At 29.1% G+C, this 21,404-nt stretch overlaps 1 protein-coding gene across 1 annotated transcript in view; it reads left to right on the top strand.

Annotated features, from left to right (window-relative positions):
- LOC122498899 (putative aminopeptidase W07G4.4) overlaps nt 1–21,404 on the top strand; it is an 88,172-nt gene that overhangs the window by 54,881 nt on the left and 11,887 nt on the right. The window contains exons 5-7 of the mRNA XM_043606894.1: nt 957–1,104; nt 3,192–3,544; nt 4,032–4,310. Coding sequence (XP_043462829.1) covers nt 957–1,104; nt 3,192–3,544; nt 4,032–4,310 — 780 coding nt within the window. The remainder of the gene's footprint in view (nt 1–956; nt 1,105–3,191; nt 3,545–4,031; nt 4,311–21,404) is intronic.

Here is a 21,404-nt window from a genome sequence, read left to right on the forward strand (position 1 = left end):
TAATTTAATTAATTAAACACGACGAAAAAGTAGTTCAAAGTGCATTAAAAAAATAAACAATGAATAAACGGTTGCAACGAAATATGTTATCTGTGGTGAAACTTAAAGAGAACTTCTAAAAAAGGTACGAAAAATTGGCAGTGCAAATCGAAAACAGGTAAACTTAATATAATTTTCAATTTTGCTTGCTAAAAACTCTTTCATAATTATTAAAATATTTTTTAAATTTGAGAAAAAATTTTTAAATACAGATTTTACAGCATCAAAAGTAAAAATGTGGCTTTTTTACCCCACTCTACCCTAATTAATTTCGAAAATATTTTTCAAATTAAGCAGGTTTCTGTATTAGGGCAGCTGTGCTGTCGATAAATATGAAACCCATGAGCTTATAAAGAGATTTATTTAAGATAATTATTTATTTGTTTGTTAAAATTGATTCGGAAAATTGTTAACTTCTTTCACCTTAATAAAACTTCGTTTTGTTTATTGTGGTTAAGTATGTAAGTTTGTGAGGTTAGGAACATTTGTTTACTGTCGATAAACCGGTTGTACTCGGAGAGGTTTTCTACAGTTTCCCTCTCCACTGTCGAGAAATCTAATTAGACGGGTGGTCCAGGCAAATGCGAATATTAACAATTTCAAGTCTTTGCGTTCTGTAAACGCAAAATTTAGTATTAAGTATAGAAAGTATTGTAAAAGAAAATGTATCAAATGTAAACACTTGTATGGTTAGATAAGCTTAAGACGGGTGTATAAAAAAATAAATATTTTAAATAAATTGAAGCAATTAAAATTTAATAAAAATTCCTTTAAAAAAAAGAAAAAAATACAAAACACTTCTGATATAGCAAAAAATACACTTAAACAGAAAGAAAAAAGCACAATTTTAAAAAATATGACAAACCAAAAAAGAGAGGAAGAGAGAGAGACCATGTTTATGATTCTTGGTTTTACAGCCCCTTGAAGTACGAGAGATATCAGCAGAGCGATGTTACAAGGCATGCCAGTTAGGTGTATGGAGTCCAATCTGCAGTAAGAAGCTGCAGGGGATCGTAAAGCTCGCAACTGCCTTGGAAAGCGGAAGATACGTCGCAAGGGACATCGGTAAGTCGTTTTCCCCAAGCTAGTCAAAAGAAACTTGAAAATGCCCAGGGACGGGCGACTAAGTTTCTTCGGCACCTGACATCGACGGATAACAGTTTGTGCCATCAACTCAAACTTTCCACTCACATAACCCCTTTTTACCCCCTCCCCACTCTCTTTCACATTCCCACACTATTTGTAGAGAGAGAGAGAAAGTAAGACGCTGAATGTCGAAATTTCTTTTTCTCGTCAAGAAAAATTGCTCGAGGCCTCTTAAATCCTCTGCGGCACCTTTGAATTTACTTCGCTCTTAATTGCCTTGCACTACAACTTTACTTACTTTACTTTACTTACTTTTACTTACCATTTGTTCATTTCCTTCATATAGTGCATTAGTCGACAGACTCATTCGTCCTACTCAAATAATATTCGCTCATCAATCTTTAAATTCTTCCAATTTTTTTTCACATTAAGTAAAGAAAATTATTTTTGAAATTGTAAATTTTTTTCTAAACTGAAAACAAGTTTGTGAATAATAAATTATTCTCCGAATAGAAAAATGTTTTCTACCTAAAAAATCGGACAAATTCAAGACCTTATTTTGGATAAGAATGCGTAAGAAATGTCAACACAGAAAATTTTTTTCTAAATAGAAAACATTCTTCGAAATAAAACTATATATTATAAATGAGAAATTATTTTCTGAATGGAAAATTTTGGTTTAAATAGAAATTAGTTTCTCTATGTTCTTGTAAGTCTATTTGAACTTTCCCGACGTTTGTTTCTACTCGTCAGTTTTCGGCTCGCGTCGACTCATCACTACGATCTTTCACGAGGCAGCAACGAACTTTCACGAATCAATAAATATTATCACCATTTGTATTATTTCCATTCTAACAATCTTGTTTATCTTTTTTCTTAATTACATTTTTAATAATATTAAATAATAATTTATTATTATTTAATAATAAATTGTTTTAATAATATTAAAACAGGCCTATTCTTTAAAATGGGTTTAAAATAAGCTAAAAACGCTTTAAAATTAAATTTAACCCCTTCAGGTCGAAAAGTCAAAATTCAAAATAGCGGCTTCAAAATATCGACCACAAAAAAAATTGAAAAGTTAACGAATTCGTTAACTTAAAAAATTTTTTTTCTCACCTTTTTAAAGCTGCCATTTTAAATTTTGAATTTTTTACCACGGATTTGGAATCAGCGACCTCAAAAACCCCCGAGTAGGCATTTTAAGGCATTTTCAGACAGATTCGTTAACTTAAAAATTTTTTTGGGCGCCAGTTTGAAGCCGCCATTTTGAATTTTGAATTTCTGACAACGGATTTGGATTCAGCGACCCCGAAAACCCCCGAGTAAGGATTTTTAGCCAGATTCGTTAACTTTTAAATGTCTTTTTTTTCGATGGCCCTATAGAGCCCATGGACATACAGGGCACGACAGTTTTATGGCTCTATAGAGCCCACTGACAGTGAAGGGGTTAAATAATTTTATTTTGAAATTTGCTGCAAAAAACATTTGTAAAAATTTAAAGATTTGAAGTTAAAAATACTACTTATTTATCGTATGTTTTTAATTTTGCAAGTTAGGAAACTTTAGTAATTGAAAATACAAATTTATTAGAGGTGTGCAAAATGCTCGATCGAGTATTTTCAAGCTTTTCGTTTTTCTAGCAGAGCTGAGCAGAATCAATCCGTACTCGAACCAAATTCCATCCGAAACGTGCAGTATAAAAGCTAAAATAATTTTGAGCTTTTGAATTTTTCGAGCTCTCAAATATTTTTGAGTAACTAAAATATTTATAATGCTCGAGTATCGAGCCCGGCTCGAGCTCGACCATGCTATTCGAGCTTTTTGCACACCTCTAAAATTTATAAAAATAAATAAAAAATATTTTCTTAATAGAAATTTTTATCTCCTTTTCACGGTTTTGTAATTCAGTCATTTCCTGTAATAATTTCTTCGATACTTTTTTCTTAATAAGAGGAAAAACAAATAGAAGTAAACAATTCTTAAAAAGCTTAAAATAGAAGTGCCCTGTAAATTTGGTATTTTTTTGTCAAAGAATTTTCTTCTTACTTTTCTTATTTATAAAGGTGGTGGTGATCCCGAAAGAATGGCAGCGCCAAGAGTTGAGGAGTATATTTCCGAACTATTTTCGGGAACTAATATTTCCGTTCAAGTGATCAACGATCAAGAGACACTTTTACAGGAATATCCACTGTTCGCTTCGGTGAATCGTGCCGCATCTGTGATACCAAGACACGCTGGTAGAATTATTTTCTTAACTTATGAACCACCAAATCCTGCTTGTGTTCTCGAAACCTTGCTCCTTGTTGGAAAAGGCGTCACGTATGACACCGGTGGCGCTGATATCAAAATCAACGGCAATATGATTGGCATGTCGAGAGACAAATGCGGAGCAGCCGCATGTGCTGGATTTATGCAGGTAAGCTTTAAAAAAAATCAACTTACTTTTTTTTGTTTTAATGTGCATTTATTTTAAAGATATTTAATTATTAAATCATTTTTATTCTAAAAATTGTTTATTCTATTTATATTACATATATAAATATATTTATACTAGCATTAGATACGCGCGTGCACATTGTATGTCACTTATTAAAGGAATAAAATTGATCAATAATTTAAACTACATACAATATATGTTCTAATTTACTTTCATTATTAATTAAAATTAATTCTATTAATATAATTGTTACATTTTTTAAGTCAAACAACTTTTGTTTGAAACATTTTACCCCAAAAACACATATTTCAAGAAATATTTAAGGGGTTCCATTTTTTGCCATATGAATAGAAATAGTAATCTTTAAAATATATAATTCAAAAATGTGTTTTGAAAGAGATTTTTCAATTTTCACTTTTATTGACTCATTGAGGAAGGTATTTTTTTAGTTGTTTTATTTTTGTAGATCGTAAACTTGTTACAACCACCAACGGTAAAGGTCGTTGCAGTACTGTGCGTTGTAAGAAATAGCGTCGGGGAAAATTGCTATGTCTCTGACGAAGTGATTACCGCCAAGTCGGGCATGAGAGTCCGCATTGGGAATACTGACGCTGAAGGACGAATGGCAATGGCTGATGCTCTGTGTCACATTAAAGAAATGGCGCTCTGTTCTGTGAATCCACATATTTTCACTATCGCCACACTCACAGGACATGCATGTCTCTCTGCTGGAACAGGATACTCTGTAAGTATTTTTTTCTTAATGACGACTTTTTAGAATTTTCTTTTCTTCAACTTGACCGTAACGCAAAATAATTTGAAATTTTTCTTCTAGATTTAAATATTATAAGAAAACTTTCTATTTGCTAGTTTATAAAAATCAGTTTTTTAAATTGGGGGCTATTCAAAAAATACGAAACCCTTTTTTTGGAAATTTTAATCACCCATCCCATTTTGAAACGAACTGTTTGATGTTTGAGTCCTAATTTTTCTACTGACACTAACAGATAGTTTGACCCCCCTCCCTTTTTTCAAAAACGTTATGTATTTTTTGGATGACCCCTATAATTAGTACCTAATTATTACTTTTTAAAATTAGTAATTATTAACTTTAAATTACTAATTTGTTCGAATGTCGAATATTCGACATTCGAATGTTCGGGGTAGTTCAACTTGAAGTTGAACTAAGCTAACTTGAATGACGAATATTCGACATAACGATAAATTACATGCATTGACATTTTTCTGCATTAATAAAGAATATTCTAATTCTAACCAACTAATCATAAAACAACTGTTCCCGTGCAGAAATTTTGACCGGGGCCAGATCGGGAAAAACCGGGCCCCGATCTGGCAACCCGACCTGGCCCCGGCCTGGTTGAAACACTAAAACCGACCGGGGCCATGGCACTTTGCCCGATCTGTCCGCCCTGTCGGGACCCGGTCGGGGCCATGGGATTTCCCCCGATCTTTTCGCTACCCAGGTAGAAATCCAATACTGACTGCATTTTATTATATTAAAGCTCGTTATTTGATTATTAAAGCATGGGGAGTATTTACTTCAATATTAATAATTATTATTAATATTTTTGTAGTAAATAAACTTTTATGAGTGTCATTAAAAATGTAAATAATTATTAGAATTGCTTTTATTGAACTAAGTTTTTAAAAAAAAAAATTTTTCTTATTTTCTTTCATTAATTTAGACAGACTATCTTATTTAAATTAATGCCTAATTTATTATTATTATTGTTAATAATTATTTAAACCTATACTTTATGTAACATTATTGAGAATTATAAACAAAACACTTAAAACTAAGACGGAAAAATATCGCACGCACGGGGGATAGAACCCTAGACCTCGAGGACGCAAGTAAAATACACATACCGCATAGCCACGCAAGCTTGGAAGCGACCTCGCTTAAACTTCCTTTTGAATCATGGGACCGTTATATACAGTGTTATCATAATAAATTGATTGCATCATATTTATTTATAGAAAAATTATTAAAAATGTATGTTATATATATATATATATATATATATAAATTAATATGTTTATCATAATAATATGGTAAAAATTATTAATTTAATTATTTATTCTCTATTATTTATAATTTAACTATTTTTTAAAATAATAAAAAATTTTTTATTATTAATAATTCACAATAATACTAAAAATTATTAATTAATAATAATTTATTTTTTTGCCTTAAACATGGAATTTCAATTTAAGTGTGAAAAATATTTAAGAGTTTTTAAGAGTTATAAATGTCAAAAATAATATGTTAATATTATAACCACAAATAAATTTAACATTTTAGGCAATATTTTTGGTTATCACCATGATAACATCGACAAATGCGGTTCACCCACGACAATTGGTGCGTTTGTCCTATTGTTTTAAATTAAAGGAGAATAAATTCTTAAGACATCCCTCAAGGCCAATTTTGGAGTTTTTAATTGTTTATAATTTTTATTTTCAAATTTCAATCAAAGTTAACAAATTAACACAATTTTTTAAAAACGGACGATTATTTTCCTATTCCGTTACTGCACATGCTCTAAATCAGTTCAAATTAATCCAATATTACCAGCAGACAATTAAAAACCCATAAAGTAATATATTTCAATTGTCATAAACAACATTAATTAACAAATAGTTAACTTTGATTCCTCTCCAATAAAAAATATTTTTTTTACATTTTCTTTTTAATTTTAGTTCATTTGAAGAATATTTTTCCTTTATGATTAAAAAATAACTTATTTAAATTGTTATAAACAATATTAATTAACAAATAGTTAACTTATGATCCTGAAAAATTTTTGTCACAAATTTTCTTTTTTACTTAGGTTCTTTTAAAGAATATATGTCTTTTTTGCTTATAATATAACTTATTTAAATATTTAATATTATATATCCGTGGTCTTTTAACATTATCTAAATAAAAAAGTAAACGTGAAAAAAAAATTTTTGGTGGAAAAAAACAAAAATTAACTATTTGTTAATTAATATTATTTGTAACCATTTAAATAAGTTATTTTTTAAACAAAAAGGACATATATTTTTAAAATGAACTTAAATTAAAAAGTAGACGTGAAAAAAATTTTTTTTGGTAAACAGGAACATAAGTTACATAACTATTTGTTATTTAATATATTGTTTATAACAATTTAAATAAGTTATTTTTTAATCAAAAAGGACAAATATTCTTTAAATAGCCTTAAATTAAAAAGAAAATGTGAAAAAAAATTTTTAGTGGAATAGGAATCAATGTTAACTATTTGTTAATTAATATTGTTTATAACAATTTAAATAAGTTATTTTATAATCAAAAAGGACAAATATTCTTTAAATGAACTTAAATTAAAAAGAAAAGGTGAAAAAAACATTTTTTAGTGGAAAGAAATCAAAGTTAACTATTTGTTAATTAATATTGTTTGTAACAATTGATATAAATTACTTTCTGTTTTATTAATTGTGTGGTGGTCATATTGTATTAATTTGAACTGATTCAGATCATATGCAGCAACAGAATAAGAAAATAAGCCTCCTTTTTTGAAAAATTGTATTAATTTGTTAACTTTGATTGAAAATAAAAATTATAAACAATTAAGAACTAAAAAATTGACCTTAAGGGATGTCTTAAGAATTTATTCGCCTTTAATTTAAAATAAAGAATACTGAAACCGGTTAAGAATTGTAGGCTGTAGACAGTTTTGAACAGTAAATTGTAAAAAAAATCCCATTGTGCGCTGTTTGTAGATCCTTGGGCAAACCCGGCCTGGTCCTGGTCGGGGCCACGAAGTCGGGGCCAGATCATGAAAACCCGACCGGGGCCAGGGCGGTAATCGGGAACAAAAGTGGCGATTTCTGCACGGGTTATAACATAGTATTAGTTTATATATGAATATAAAATATTTGAATTTTCCCAGAATTTTTCACGAAACCAGCAGAGCCCCAGCAGAGTTAGTCCCTCATTTTTTCATAGCTTTAAATTTGTTTTTCAATGAATATAAAATTTTTCTAGTGTGTGTGACAGTAACAAAAAAAAGTTTTTTTCTAAAGTATGAATACATTCCATATGAAAAATCTCATTTTAAGGTTTAAATTTTTGTCAGGGAAAGTCGCGCACGTTCATCCTTAATATCAGTGGTAAAATCTGTTTTAGTCAGAAAAGTTTATAACGTTTTTTGTAAATTGTAGAATATAGCTAGTAAAAGTTTTATTTGTCAGGCAAACTTTTTCTATTGATTTCAAAATTTTATTTTTATCCCACATGCACAAAAATGTCGCTTTCTGATAGCTGACGACAGGGAGTAAAGTCATTCATTTGTTCAGTTTTACTATTTTTTAAAATTATTTTATCAAATTCTTTTTTAAGAAAGCCAAAAATATTTAAATTATTGAAAATTTCAGTAGCAGTGTTACGTTCGAAACGTAACTATTTTAATTTTTAAAATATTTTTTAAAAATTTTATTAAGATTATATAGAATCTAAAATGGGTAAACTTGTTAATTAAAATTAAGTACACCTTACACTAAACAAGCATTAAATAAATGCTAAGGATATATATATATATATATATATATTACCCATCAATTTGTTATTACAAATCATAGAGAAAGTCCATTAAAAGAAATAGTTATTTTATATTTTTTATTATTTGGAATTACTAATTATCGTCTCAATAATTTAGAATATGAAAAGAAATCATTTAAGGAGATGTAGCGACCGTCTCGGGAATTTGTCAATTCTGCAAAAGTAGTCACCCACACAAAGACTCTTCAAAGCACTTATAAAAATTACTAACAAAGGAGAATACATATTACACACGCGCAAAATCCAATAGAGAACAACAAACTCTATCACGCCATTTACCAAGGAATTTGCAAGCTTGCAAAAAGCTTCCTTAGTAACAATAAAGTATTGGCGGGCCGTGTGCATAAGTTTCTCCCACCTATAAAAATTGAGTCAATTTCCAGGGTGTGAACGATTTCCTTTTGAAATTAATCGAGGAGTTTTATTGAGTATTTCCCGCAGAGCGGACGTTTACTATATCCTTATTTTTTCTTTTCCCGCAAAAGGCGGAAGTAGATTATTTTTCTTATCCCCAAAAACAAGGGTTGAAATTCAAATATTGAAGTGAGTGTTTTCTTAATAAAAGATAGATTTATAGAAATCTGATATTGTTATTTAACAAGAATATTAATTAAAAAAGGAATCAAATAAAAGAATATATCAAAATATACAAAAAAACAAGTAAAGAAGTAAAACATAAAAAAGTGAATATTTAAAAGAGTGAGTTGAAATAATAGAAAAAAGAAAGTAAAATTTATTTAGTTCTAAACTATAGTGTTTTTCTGAGTGATTTAATTTAAATCTCAAAGTGAAGTTCAGTTAATGTTATAATATATGAGAAAAACGAATACAAGATATTGAAATTCAAGCCTTGTATTTGAGATCTAAGACCTTTTACTTTCAGTCTCTTTAAATTCTGGAATTTATTTAGAAAATAAGATAAATGTTTAAATACGGTTGTTACGGAGTAACAAAATTTAATGTTAAAAATAAATGTATTTTAAAATTATTTTAATTTTGTCTCAGACTCACTAAGAAGGTGAAAAACTATTTCTAAAGCAAAAATACATCAATGTCAGGTAGTGAGAAAGTTTAGGTTTTACCATTTTTTCTGTCAAGACATTACTACATCTGTTTTCTATTGTATTTAGGCTTACCTTGCAATAAAGTGACAACCGACATGTGTACCTCTACCTATCAAGGGTTTATATTGTTTTTTATGACGGTAACTCTGGCCGCCCGCTTGTACTCCTCCACTAGTTTTATACCTGTACCAATAAACCTTTTTTTTGCACAACCATCCTTTTCCAAAAATTCCACAGTTGCCAGATTTTACCTTATTTTTCAAAATTAGATGTTGCCAAATGTACCTGACAATTGCAATGCTCTTAGGCTAGATTCAGTTATGTTGGAACTACATCGGTTAGAATACGAGTAAACGCCGAACTCACTACATCTCGGCAATGATTACTCAGCGCGCACAAAAGTATTTTTAAAACTCATTATCCCCGCTTATGTATTCAAAAATAGTTATTTTAAATTTTGATTATAATAAATTAAAATATTTATAATGTTAATTTATTGTTTCAAGTTATTCCTTCCCTAAAAAACACATCCAAACATAATTAATGGTCCTTCGAGCCGGATATTTCATCAAAAACGTAGTGGTGACAAAATCCAGTGACTTTTCATATTTCAAGGAAGGAATAATATTTTAAAAAAAAATAAATAACTAGCCCCATAATTCACATTTTTTCATTCTGTGAACCTAAGTTGAATCGACAAACTAAAAACTGTATCATTTCAACGTTGCAGTGCCTTGTGTTCGTGAAAAGGTTCAGATCATTAAGTGAAATTAAGTTGGGTGCAGTCTGAATGTAGAAGGGTGATTAAAATCGCGCTTTACGAAACTGATTTTTTATCGTTAGTTTCAAAAGGAATATACTTTTTATCTAGTTATTTCCTTAAAATAATCAAAAGGACTAAGTTTTTATAAACATTTCTATTGTCGGTGTGGAGAAAATAAAGACATTTTTCTCCAAATCATATGTTGTGAATCCGTCAGACTTTTTTAACGTCAAGTGACCATTGATGTGCATTGTAATAATCAAGACTTTGTTTCAACATCACAATCTTCGTTCGAGATTCATCTGCCTCAACAATCAAGATCGCTGTCATCAACTGTGGGAGTTCCATTCAACAAGGCTAATCAATGTAAGTCATAGAATTACCTCCATTCAATTACACTTTCCTCATGATCTTTACCTTTTGCTTCAATTTTTTGATAATTAGATTTTGTGTTGCAATTTAAAGAGTAATATCTAACAATGTCGGAAGAATTACTGAAACCTTTGAGAAAGGAAAGGGGTAACATTAAGCGAGCTCTCACCGCATCTGAAAACATTCTTTTATCAATTCATGAACAACCGGATCTTGATGCTCTTAATTTAGAAGTTCGATACGAAAATCATTTGACATTGTGGGATCGATTTGAAACTGTTCAGACAAAAATCGAAGATTATACCGATGAAGTCGATTTAGAAGCTCAATATACTGAACGCACATCCTTCGAAAACAGATTCCATAAAATTAGCGGTTTATTAAAGAAATTTTTAAAATTACACGGTAACTTACAACATAGTACCATTCAATCTCTTCCTTTGTCAGAACGCGTTGAAGAGTTGTCTAATCATGCGTCGAGTTCAAGGCAAATCAATCCTCGGAACGAAGAAGTGGTTTCCGATAATAATTTACAAAATCATATTCCACAATCAAATACACAAAATTTGAACTCGTTACACTTAAATGCTCGATTTGAATTACCAAGAATTCAAACTCCAGTTTTTCGCGGAAGTTTTGACACATGGCTTGCATTTCATGACGCGTTTAAGTCTATGTGTCACGATAACCCTTCGATTTCCACGATTCAAAAATTCTATTATTTAAAAGCGTGTTTACATGATGATGCCGCAGAAGTTATATCTTCGCTCGAAACCACGGCCGCCAATTATGACGTTGCGTGGAATTTATTAAAGGAACGTTTCGACAATAGAAAATTTATTGTAGAACGTCACGTGCACGAATTGTTTGAAATTCCTAGTGTATCAAAGGAATTCTCAATCAGATCACTATTAGATCAATTTCAAAAGCGTTATCGATCACTTAGGGCTCTCGAATTGCCAGTGGACCATTGGGACACTCTACTTATTCACATTTTACGATCAAAACTTAACAATTATACGCGAGAAAAATGGGAAGAATCTGTTGGTAGTACTCAACTTCCCACCCTTAAGAAAATGACCGATTTCCTCGAACAGCGTGCATTAATTGAAACTACACATACTCAATCCAAAATAAGTGTCGCAAGGCCTCTGCCGAAAAATCCTGCATCAAAACATTCAACATGTTTGACAAATACAGTAGAGGTAACTAAGGAAAAGACAAAACAATCATGTCAATTATGTTCTCAACCACACATGCTTTATTCTTGCCAACAATTTCGAAATATGTCTCCTCAAGAGAGATATGAAATTGTTAAAAAATCTTCAATTTGTCACAATTGTTTTTATCCAAACCATAAAACGATTGATTGTCGTAAAAGAAATTGTTTTAAATGTGATCGTCGCCATCACACATTGTTGCATTTCGAAAGGGACAAGAAGGATGACGAAGCAAGTTCGTCCTCCTCAACAACTCTCGTTAAACTTCAGGGTATGGATTCTTCTCAGATTATTTTAGGTACAGCTTTGGTTGATATTCTAGATGTTAAAGGAAAATATCGAACTTGTAGAGCTCTTCTCGATTCCTGTTCTCAGTGCAATGCAATGACAAAAAAATTAGCAGAAGATTTAGGACTTCCTAAAAGCAGCATAAACATGAAATTAAAAGGGGTAGAAAATCTTCAATCTAATATCTCTCATTCAGTTTCAACTCAAATCAAGTCTCGTTATGATAACTCGAACTTGATGTTGAAATTTCTCATTTTCCAAGAAATATCTGATAAAATGCCAGCTCGACGGATTGATAATACATCCATTGAAATTCCCGAAACATTAATTTTGGCAGATCCGAATTTCGACAAACCCGCGGAAATCGACATTTTAATTGGAGCGGAATATTTCTATCATTTGTTGCGCAATGGACAAATGCGTATACCGGGTCAATCAGCTGTATTTCAAGAGACAAACTTAGGTTGGATTCTTTCGGGAAGATACGTTGACGACAAAATTCATTCGCAATCTCATTCAACGTTAAAGAATGAAGTAACTTGTAATCTTATTAAATTTCAGGAACTTCCTATTTTATGGGAATTAGGTGAAGATAGTAAAAAGAAATTTTTGTCTGCCAGCGAAGAAGCTGCAGAACAACATTATGTCAAAACAACGAAGCGTACTGTTTCTGGTAAATATGAAGTTAGTTTACCTTTTAATGAAAAAAAAGAGTTATTAGGAAATTCAAGAGATTTAGCTTTTCAAAGGTTCTATGCGATTGAAAGAAAACTTGAAAAAAATCCAAACTAAAAAAAAGAATACTCTGAATGTATTCAAGGTTATCTAGATGCAGGACACATGTCTCCTTTGAATTTAGAAGATTCGCTAAAACCGGGATATTTTCTCCCCCACCATGCAGTGATAAAGGAAGATAGTATCACTACGAGAACTCGAGTAGTTTACGATGGCTCGGCGAAAACATCCTCCGGTATATCTTTAAACGACACCTTTTTAGTAGGGACAACGCTTCAACGAGAAATAGCGACAATTGTTACACGATTTCGTTCACATCCATATGTGTTAACCGCAGACATTCAACAAATGTATCGTCAGATTCAGGTCGCAGAACAGGATAGGTTATATCAAAAAATTTTATGGCGAATTTCGCCTGAAGAACCTGTTAAAATCTTTTCTCTTAACACTGTGACTTTTGGGACCTCTTGCGCCCCGTTTCTCGCAATTCGTACACTTCATCAACTCGCTGAAGACGAGAAAGATAACTTTCCACTTGCTTGCGAAATTTTGAAGGAAGACTTTTACGTCGATGATTGCTTAACAGGTGCAAAAACTCTTGATGAAGCTCATCAAATTCGTAAAGATTTAAATGATTTGTTACAAAAAGGTGGTTTTCCATTGAGAAAATGGGCTTCAAATCATCCCGAATTATGCAGTGGCTTATCAAAGGAGCCGACTGATAACTACATGTCATTAGACCTGTCCGGTACAATTAAAACGTTAGGTTTAATTTGGGACCCTAAATCAGATACAATTTCATATACCGTAAATCAAGGTAATGTCGAAGACAAAATTACTAAGCGAGTAATTTTATCACAATGTTCTCAATTATTCGATCCACTAAATTTGTTAGGTCCGGTCGTTATCACAGGTAAAATTCTTATCCAACAGTTGTGGAAAACACAATTAAATTGGGACGATCCGGTTCCACCCGATGTTCAAGAGTATTGGGAAAAATACAAAAATCAATTGTCTCTTCTCAACAAAGTAAAATTCCCCAGATTTTTTAGCGTTGAGAATCCTGTTGATATTCAATTGCACGGATTTTGTGACGCTAGTGAGAAGGCGTATGGCGCTTGTTTGTACCTCAGATCGACTGATAATCAGGGAATTCATCATTCTCATCTTATATGTGCAAAATCACGAGTTGCACCTCTAAAGACTATCACTATTCCAAGACTCGAATTATGTTCAGCTGTGTTACTTGCTAAACTTGTGGCTGCCACAGATATCGCGTTGCCCATAAAAATTAAAGAGAGGTTTTTTTGGACTGATTCAAGTATCGTTTTAAACTGGGTCAATACACCGCCCTACAAATTAGCCACATTTGTAGCTAATCGAGTAGCTGAGATACAAATGATGACAAAACCAAGCGAGTGGAAACACGTTCCTACTCAAGACAATCCCGCTGATTTTATTTCTCGCGGTCAAGAAGTTCCACTCTTTCTAGAAAACATTGCATGGAGAAATGGCCCTTCATGGATTTGTGAAAACGAAGAAATGTGGCCAAAATTCGAATTACAACGTATTGACGTTCCCGAAATGCGTAAAACTCAAACACTTTCGATTTTAAAAATCACACAATTTGGTAGTGATATTTTAAAAAGGTACAGCGATATAAACAAATTAACACGCATTATTGCATATTGCAAACGTTTTGGTAATTCCTGTAAAACTAAGGATTCTAAAAATCGCGAAACGGGTTTTCTGAAAATGCAAGAACTCAGAGAAGCAATTTTAACAATAATAAAATTAACTCAATTAGAATCGTTTTCTCAGGAACTAAATTCATTGACAAAAAATCAAAACGTTGATCAAAAAAGTCCACTTTTTCATCTTGATCCATTTGTAGAAAACGGTCTAATTAAAGTGGGAGGTAGAATAAATAATGCAAAGATTTCTAATTCACAAAAACACCCTGCAGTACTACCAAAGGGACATCCCATTACTAAATTAATTATTCAAAATGAACACAAAATAAGAATGCATGCAGGAGTAAACGCTACTCTTTGCGGAATTCGAGAATCCTATTGGCCGATTGACGGTAAGAATGCAACGCGTCACGTTATAAGGAAATGCGTAACGTGTTTTCGAGCGAAACCTCGTGAAATAAATTATTTAATGGGATCATTGCCGAAAAATCGAGTGTCAATGTCAAAACCATTTTTTCATTCTGGGGTTGATTTTTGTGGTCCTTTCTATGTTAAGGAATTTCGACTTAGAAATCGAACAAAGGTCAAGACTTACGTTGCGATTTTTGTATGTTTTGCTACTAAAGCTGTTCATTTAGAATTAGCAAATGATTTATCGACAGAAGCTTTTATTGCATGTTTAAAACGTTTTATCGGTCGACGAGGAATACCAAGCTCAATGCATTCTGACAACGGAACTAATTTTGTAGGTGCTAATAAAGAATTAAAAGAGATGTTCCAACAAATCGATTCCACAATTAAAAATGAGTCAACTCAAAATTACATTTTAAATAACGGGATTAGTTGGCATTTCATTCCACCTAGAGCTCCTCATTTCGGGGGTCTATGGGAAGCCGCGGTAAAATCATTTAAATTTCACTTGACGCGAATTGTAGGTAATACTCTTTTATCATATGAACAATTGCACACATACGTTGTCGAAATTGAAGCAATTCTTAATTCACGCCCGATAACAACACTATCCTCTGATCCAAACGATTTAAATCCTTTAACTCCTGGTCACTTCCTTATTGGTAATTCAATGAAATGCTTACCGGAAGAAGACTTACGAGATGTTCCAATAGGACGTTTAAATTGTTGGCAAATTATCCAACAAATGCGACAACATTTTTGGAACCGTTGGCATCGGGAGTACCTGCACGAAATGATTTCCAGAAGCAAGTGGCAGTCGGCAACAAATCAAGAAAACATTCAAGAAGGAACTTTAGTGGTAATTAAGGACGATAATTTACCACCAATGAAATGGGCTCTTGGCAGAATTGTAGCTACACATCCCGGGCCAGATAAAATTGTTCGCGTTGTGACAGTCCGTACACTTACCGGAACTTACAAAAGAGCCTTGAAAAAATTGTACCCACTTCCTATAAATGAGTAACTGTTAGCAATTAGTTTAGAATTCATTTTAGTACTGAACTTAGTTTTTGAACAGAAGTAACTCATACAATTGTATTTTCAATGTTAGGAGTAATAACAAATAGTTTGTAATAGTTTAATACATTTTTTAATTTTGAACTACTATAGTTCAAGGGGGCCGGCATGTTACGGAGTAACAAAATTTAATGTTAAAAATAAATGTATTTTAAAATTATTTTAATTTTGTCTCAGACTCACTAAGAAGGTGAAAAACTATTTCTAAAGCAAAAATACATCAATGTCAGGTAGTGAGAAAGTTTAGGTTTTACCATTTTTTCTGTCAAGACATTACTACATCTGTTTTCTATTGTATTTAGGCTTACCTTGCAATAAAGTGACAACCGACATGTGTACCTCTACCTATCAAGGGTTTATATTGTTTTTTATGACGGTAACTCTGGCCACCCGCTTGTACTCCTCCACTAGTTTTATACCTGTACCAATAAACCTTTTTTTTGCACAACCATCCTTTTCCAAAAATTCCACAGTTGCCAGATTTTACCTTATTTTTCAAAATTAGATGTTGCCAAATGTACCTGACAATTGCAATGCTCTTAGGCTAGATTCAGTTATGTTGGAACTACATCGGTTAGAATACGAGTAAACGCCGAACTCACTACATCTCGGCAATGATTACTCAGCGCGCACAAAAGTATTTTTAAAACTCATTATCCCCGCTTATGTATTCAAAAATAGTTATTTTAAATTTTGATTATAATAAATTAAAATATTTATAATGTTAATTTATTGTTTCAAGTTATTCCTTCCCTAAAAAACACATCCAAACAACGGTGATCCCGAATTTTAAGCATTACAAATATTATTTTTTGAATATTGTCTCAGATTTAGACCAATCAGAGAGTACAAATTTAATTAGAAGAAAAACAAAGAAAACGAAATTACGTTTTTATAAAAAGTAAAAAGTATAAAATATCGATAAGAGCATAATTGAAATTAAATACGGGATTTCATCCATAAGTGTCGATATTACCCTATATAATAAAAAAGGGAGAAAAAGATTTTTCTCGTACTAAAAAGAAATAAATTCATTGTAAATTACAATTTACAATTGGTGAGTAAACTATATAATAATTCTACATTTATAAATTTTCATGACACGTACTGAATATATACATATATACATTATTTTCAAGGGATAATTTTATTGTAACTATTACTGTATTTTTCTTGCTATTGCTACTTTATTCTTATGTTTTAAATAAAATAACCTAGATTATGTCATTAATATTTTAGAGTAATTATTTGTGTCTCACAACCTATTTCCACCCATCTTTTAATATTCTTTCATAAACCTTAAATACCGTCTAATCGGAGACGTTGAACTGATAACGTACTTAAAGGGGGGATCCTAAATTTTTAATAACAGTATTTTTTCAAAATAAACTTAACATTCATTTCTCACTATTAAATACTGAGTGTTTTATTGATTTAAAACTATTAAAAAATTCTGTTTAATACAGTTAAGTCTGAATTCGATTAAAATATTAAATCTTTCTAATAAATAATAATTAAATTATAAACAATCGAATTCAAACATAACAAGCAGCAGTAAAATATGTTTAGGACAGACAAATTTATCCAGTTTTTGAAAATTTCACTATCGGTATTAAAAGTCAGACATATGTTTCTTTCTTTAATTTAATGTCGCTTTCTGATAGCTGACGACAGGGAGTAAAGTCATTCATTTGTTCAGTTTTACTTTTTTTTAAAATTATTTTATCAAATTCTTTTTTAAGAATATTTTTTTTTTTCTTTTTTTTTTCTTTTTTTTTTCTTTTTTTTTTTAATATTTAAATTATTGAAAATTTCAGTAGCAGCAGTAAAATATGTTTAGGAGTTTAGGACAGACAAATTTATCCAGTTTTTGAAAATTTCACTATCGCAGGCATCACACTACCTTTTATCCTCAAAAAAGGGGAAAAGGGGGAATTTTTTTCCTAAAAAAGGGGACAAAAAGGGGACAAAAAATATACCAAACAAATTAAAATGAGTTAAATTCATTCAAATTTTTTACAGTTCTGGATTCTTTGGTAGAAAATAACTTTAATATTAAAATAATTTTTAAATATTTACATCACATAAACAATAAGAAAACACAATTTTCTATTATATCAGAGTGTTACAGCCATTTAAGAAAGTTTATCCAAAGAAATGCAGTCTTTAAAAAAATAATCATTTATAACATTTAAAAACTTGAAATTGTATTAATAAAATTTTCGGAAAGGACAAATATTAATTTTCAAAAAAAATATTTCAAACCTACAAAAATTTATTTGTTTATACAATTTGCACATATAACTCAAATTTTTTATCATATCACTTGTATAGAGTTTTTTTTAAATGATTTAATTTTAATATAATATACAAGGTGGTCACAATAAGTTTCAGTTTATCAATTTCCCTGACTATTTACTGACATTAAAATTATTTTCCCTATCAAAATTCTTTTTAGAGGAAAATATGAATGTTTACTGAAAATGAGTAAAATTTATTCGAATTTTAATAATTTCTAAAAATTACAATTATAATCCTTCCTGAATTCAATTATTTTCTACAATTTTAAACTAAACTTCATATCTGTGAATCAATTAATTTAAATAATTTTCCAAAAGTTCTTTTTAAAATTCAATTAAAATACAAAAACTCAATTTTTTATAATAATTGTAACTTTCCATAATTTTTTCTTAAGATATAATGTTTTCAAAAAATTATAAAGAAATTCTTACAATTAATTTTTTTAAAAACATTTTTAACTAATCTTTAAAAGTTAATAGTTTTTCAATTTTGGAAAATTTCCAAACAATTAAAATTTGGTAAAATCTTTTAAAAATAATTGAATTTTTGAAAAATATTGTTAAAAATCATCAAATTTATGAAGAATTTTTATTAAAATCAGGACCATGATTTTTATAAAATTTTAATAAGTCCAAAAAGTAAATTTTCATAAATTTTTATTTACATTGTTTGAAAATAATTGAATATTAAAAAATTATTATAAAACAATTGTAATAATTAGTTTTTAAAAATATTTTAATGTAATTTTTTGAAAATAATTTAATTTCTAAAAAGAATTTTTGTATAATTTAAAAAAACTAATTAATTTCTTTTTGATAAATTTTAATTAAATATTTTGAACATGATTGTTTTCTCCAAAATGTAAAAAATAATTCTAAAATATTATTATTTTTAATTTATTTGAATTTTTGGAAATATGTAATTAAAAATACTGAAAATATTGAATTTAAAAAAATTAGAAGATAATTTTCATTAATTTTCATTTTTAAATTTACCTTTAAAGATTTTCCATTAAAATTTTTGATAATTCAAAAATTGAATATAAATTTTATGATCATACATTGAAATATATTTTAAAAAATTTTATTTCTGATCAGTAAAAAGGGAAAAAGGGGACAAATCACCGAAAAAGAGGAAAAAGGGGACAAATCATCAAAAAAGGGGAAAAAGGGGACAAAATTTTTAAAAGGGGACCAACTGTGATGCCTGCTATCGGTATTAAAAGTCAGACCTATGTTTCTTTCTTTAATTTAATTATCAGTAGTAAAATTTGTTTAAGTCAATTAAATTTATATATTTTTTGCTATTTATCTATAAGTATAAACCATCTGTTTATATCAGACAAAAGTTACCTGATTTTTGCAATTTAATTTTTATCAGTAAAAGTACCTTTTATACAGACAAAAATCGCAGAAGTACAAGTAAATTTTTGTCAGACGAAGGTAAATTTTAGTATATTCGTAGTAAATAAGGTAACAAGCAGTTTTTTGACAATTTTACTATTAGGTAGTAAATGCCTCTGGAGTCAGATAAACTATTCCTAATTTTTATTTTATTATCATCAAAATTATATGTCTATTTAAGTTAGACAAACTCTTCCTCTTTTCATTTAATAAATTTTCTAAATAAAATAAACTGTTAAATAGTAATTAACATTTCCTTTCTACAAATTATTTTTTTAAACTGAGAAGAGGCGCATGAAAAGTCTCCAATTTTTATTTTCCGAATCTTTATTTTATCGAAAATCTTTTTATCTCATAAGAATTAATTATAATTTCTTTTAATCGAAAGAATAATTGTCAAAAACATTATTTTTTTGAATGACTAATTAACAGAATGTTTAATACTGCGAAACAAAATTTTTTATAATCTTCAAATAACTGAATTATCATTTCTAAAAATTATTATTTTTTATATTTCTTATTTACACTAATATTTTTATTTTCGAAATGTTAATTTTGATAAATATTATTTTATAGATTTGTTAATAATTATAATAATTATATTCCCGAATTATTATTCAATATAATTCAATTAGTTACCGAATTACCAATTCTTAAAAAATTTATTGTTCCTAATATTTTTTTAATATGTGTAAATGTTCTAAATTCTAAAGTCTCTAAATTTTATTTTATCGAAATATCATTTGTTATAAAACTTTTTTCTTATAAATGTTTTTCAAAATAATTTTAACTTTTTCGAATTAACATTACTCATAATTTTCTTTACTCCTAATCATTCTTCTTTATAATTACTACATTTTGTAACTTGTATTTCTTCTAACTATAACTTTACCGAATTGTCACTTCTCATAATTATTATTATATCGAAATAGTATTTTTCAAAATTTTTGTAATATCTAATAACTTTTTATACAAATTTTTTTATTGTATAATAACCAGTTTTAATAATTTTATTTTATTCGAATAATTATTTCGTATAATTTTTTTCTTACCGAAATTATATTTTAAATAATTATTTTTAATCGATTTTTTATTTTTCCTAATATTCATTTTTCCGAATAATTCTTTTTCATAATTTTTATATTTCCTAATTCGTATTTTACATAACAAACATTTTTTCTAAGATTTATATTCTCTAATTTATTATTTTCCTAACCTATAAATGTCATAATAAGAATTGCACCGAATAGTTATTTCATCTACAGAATATCCGGTTTCGACGTTTCCCATCTCTGAAGAATATGGCGCCAAATTTGAAAAAAATTTATTATTTTATTATTTAAAAATTATTAATTATTACAAACATTGTTTAAACCAATTAACTACGCTAAATATCATTAGGGAAATTGTTTTAAACAATATTTGTAATAATTAATAATTTTTATATAATAAAATAAAAAACTTTTTCAAATTTGGCGCCATATTCTTCAGAGATGGGAAAAGTCGAAACCGGATATGAAATAACTATTCGGTGCAATTCTTATTATGACACTTATAGGTTAGGAAAACAATAAATTAGAGAATTTGAATCTTAGAAAAAATGTATGTTATGCAAAATACGAATTAGGAAATATAAAAATTATGAAAAAGAATCATTTGGAAAAATAAAAAATCGATTAAAAAAATGATTTAAAATATAATTTCGGTAAGAAAAAAATTGTACGAAATAATTATTCGAATAAAATAAAATTATAAAAACTGGTTATTATACAATAAAAAAATTTGTATAAAAAATTATTAGATATTACAAAAATTTGGAAAATACTATTTCGATATAATAATAATTATGAGAAGTGACAATTCGGTAAAGTTATAGTTGGTGTATTCCACGTCAGTTCAACACAA

Source organism: Leptopilina heterotoma, unplaced genomic scaffold (assembly GCF_015476425.1).
Source record: "Leptopilina heterotoma isolate Lh14 unplaced genomic scaffold, ASM1547642v1 Lhet_161, whole genome shotgun sequence".
Taxonomy (NCBI): domain Eukaryota; kingdom Metazoa; phylum Arthropoda; class Insecta; order Hymenoptera; family Figitidae; genus Leptopilina; species Leptopilina heterotoma.